The 3,338-nt window shown below is 44.0% G+C and overlaps 1 protein-coding gene across 1 annotated transcript; it reads left to right on the plus strand.

The window, feature by feature from the left end:
- Positions 1-1,400: 1,400 nt before the first annotated feature.
- LOC306897027 (uncharacterized protein) lies at positions 1,401-3,100 on the plus strand (the record flags this gene model as incomplete). Its single annotated transcript, XM_079461483.1, has 2 exons — positions 1,401-1,557; positions 1,788-3,100. The coding sequence occupies 2 exons, from the start codon at positions 1,401-1,403 to the stop codon at positions 3,098-3,100; spliced, it is 1,470 nt and encodes a 489-aa protein (XP_079317609.1).
- Positions 3,101-3,338: the final 238 nt, after the last annotated feature.

Genomic DNA, 3,338 nt, shown 5'->3' on the forward strand with positions numbered 1-3,338 from the left:
AAAAAGTTTTTATACCATGTATGTGAATTTTAGTTTAACACGTAGTATTAACAAATTGTCTAGGCCTGCTGTCTAATATTGTTAAATAATTCGTGTTAGATTGGCAAAATCCTATAAAGATTCAGGGGAAGAAATTTGTCGTTGACTGTTTCACAATTGCAGGCCGCAAAGTCATATTGTGTACAGCTTATTTTATTGGAGCTTTCCGTGGTGCTGAAATCAGTGGACATTCACCGCCAGTCTTCCGCGAAACTGCGACGAATGCGATGCTCATGTTGTTATAACTGTATATAATATATACTTTATTACTTTGTTTTCTAGCTATACAATTTAAACCGTTTTTGCCATCCAAAAAGGTTAATATAATCAGTCTACACAGAGTAAAAGTAGCTTTCGTGAAAATGTGGATTTGTATTAAAGGGATGAAAAGTTATGGTTAAAAATGCTTGAAAATGTGTTGCTTGGAAGATTATTTTTTCATTTAAAAAATAATGCGTGGCCAAGAAAATAATGGTAAGAGGGAACCATGGACGATGAGACACAAATAAGTTGCTAAGAATATTTTATTTTATTAACAGTGCGAACCTTACAACACATTTGCATGCCAGTTTATTATAAATGTACTGCATGTAAATAAAAAAGAAATATTTCTAAATTCATAGACATTAAATTAAGACGTTCATGTATTTTAATGAGCCTAAACTTTTTGTACAAAAAAGTATCTGACCATTTAAAAATGTAACAGTTTGAGTTGTCTGGTTCGCTTCTGACCTAAATTGAGCCCGGATAATAACCACAAACAGCTATTCAGATTTTTGTAACATTTTGCGACAGACGAAATGAAAATATTTTTCATACACGTTTTAAAGCTCTTTACAATTGTTCTTGTCAACGTCCCTATCATGCATACAAAAACGCAATATAAAGCATTTATTTTGAATTAGCAATAGCTCGGGGCTGGCTCTCCCTCGTTCCCTTACACAGAACGACAACTTGTTGAGGCGTCAGAACCGTAACTCTCCTTTTTTGGGGAAGCCCGTCATATCCTCTGTCCATATATGGTCACAAAGATGACACGCAGCGGGGAATCCTCTCACTGGAGACAATGAATGGGGAGGAGGGCTGATCGGTTAGACGGAGTGTATAAAAGGCGAGCGAAGGGAAGCCGTTGGTGTGAGAATCAACAGATCTACACATCTACAGATAGCTGTAGAGCTACAATACCTTGACGCATATCTCAAAAAAGGGGAATTCCAAATTATTTACCTTTCTTTTTGGACGAGCACCTTTACGGACTTAACTATCGGATCCGTTTCTGTTCACTCTTGTGTTTTCATACCACCTTTTTTAATAACCCGCTTGGACTGACAGCCATTGGGCAGCCATCGTTTTACGGCAAAATGCTTAACAACATGGATTTAAACTCTCAAGATTCTTTCTACTCTCAGTTTGAAAACTGTAACAGTTCTGCTATCGGCATGGAAACTCGCGGCTCGAAAGACAACCAGGATGCCTTCGTGGACTCTGAAAGGACAGCACCTGCCCAGTTTGCCCACGGTGAGTTTCTGACGGACTTCTGCACCGCAGTTTCTAAAAGCTGTATTTATTAAGACCGTTTTGGGTTTGTATGCTCGTGCATAGAAAAAATGTAATACATAACGGAAGTTAATTCATTTTAGACCACCCCTCAAACTGTATAACGTGCGACATGTAGTTACATAACTGATTAGCGCGTTCCACTAAAGGCTTTTCGTATACTGACGCATGGCTCTTTTTCTCCACAGCAGGTGCACCTATTACCCCCAAAACAGAGCCCACCAGTGCAGACCAGTACAACTCTTGTCACGGTCCTAAAGAAAGCTACGCAACCTCCTTGGCTTACTCAGGCAGTTTCTACGTGGAAACATCGCAAGGAACGCCGTGCAGCACGGAAACATTGCTCAACATGATAACCGAAATCGTTGGCATCTCAACAACCCACGTGTCGGACGCCCGTCAGTGCGCGGACGGTACGATGATTGGCACTCCGTCCACTGTGGCCACCGGCAGTAGCAGTTTTGGCGACGAGGCGGTCCAGAGGCAGGCCTCCACGTGCTCGATCGGCAGCGCCACCCCGCCGCTGTATTCCCCGGGACAGGCAGGCCACAGCTACCCGGACTCCCAGACCACCGGGCAGGCCCAGAACTCTTCTGCATCGCACCTGAACTTTTGCTCTTCCGCGCAGGCTTCGTCCCATGACTCGGAGCCGCTGTCAGAAAGCGCCACATTCCCTGTGGTGATAAAAAATGAATTCGAGAGCAGCTGTTATGAGTGGGGAACTTTTAATAAGTCTGATAACTACCTGGATGCCGGCTTTCAGTCAGAGGCGTTCGCAATGTCCAATAGTTTCTCAAACGATCAACAGGTGGACGTGAAAGAGCTTTTGGACTCCTACTCTCCCATGTGCCCAAATCCAGAGATTGAATTCAAAGTGGAAGGCAGCCTTAAACAGGAGCAGTGCTTTGGAGATACTTGCACACAAGGTTTTAACACCACCATGTTTAACTATTCTGCTCCAGTGATGGATATCCAATCCAACAGTCTTTTGAAACCCACCATATTTCCAAATATTGAACTTCAGTCTAGCTGCGACACAACCTACTCGACCTCAACGATAGACTCCGTCTTGTATTCATCTTTATTACCAGAGTCCTTTAGTCAAACGTACACACGGGCTCAGAAACCTAATAGAGCGAGAAAAAGCCCTGCCTCATCAACCGGGCCCGCGAAGGAGAAACCCTTCACGTGTCCGATGGAGACCTGCGACCGTCGTTTCTCTCGATCGGATGAGCTCAACAGGCACATCCGTATCCACACGGGACACAAACCTTTCCAGTGCCGCATCTGTTTGCGAAGCTTCAGCAGAAGCGACCATTTGACCACCCACACTCGCACTCACACGGGTGAAAAACCTTTTTCTTGTGATGTATGCGGCAAACGCTTTGCCAGGAGCGACGAGAGAAAACGGCACGGCCGCGTGCACCTCAAACAGAAAGAAAAGATGGAGTTGAAGCCACAAGTAGTTAATTCATGGCCGTTTACTTTGCCCGAAGCCATTTGAACGAGAATTGCGAAGGGCGTTACGGGCTCTTGTTGTGCGTAATGTTAAATCTTACCGTCTTGGAAGATTCAAGATTTCTGTTATTTAAGCTACAGATTACGACTCAAATGAAAGCTCAACATGAACGTTGTGGCAATTGTTGCAAGCCACCCGTACGAGCGTAAAGGTCCACTGAGGTGACAGGTTGCCTGAATGGGGGACAAAATCATAAAACGGGACCTCCCACAATGAACCTTGC

The sequence above is a fragment of the Barbatula barbatula genome, assembly GCF_947034865.1.
Source record: "Barbatula barbatula genome assembly, chromosome: 8".
In the NCBI taxonomy this organism is placed as follows: Eukaryota; Metazoa; Chordata; class Actinopteri; order Cypriniformes; family Nemacheilidae; genus Barbatula; species Barbatula barbatula.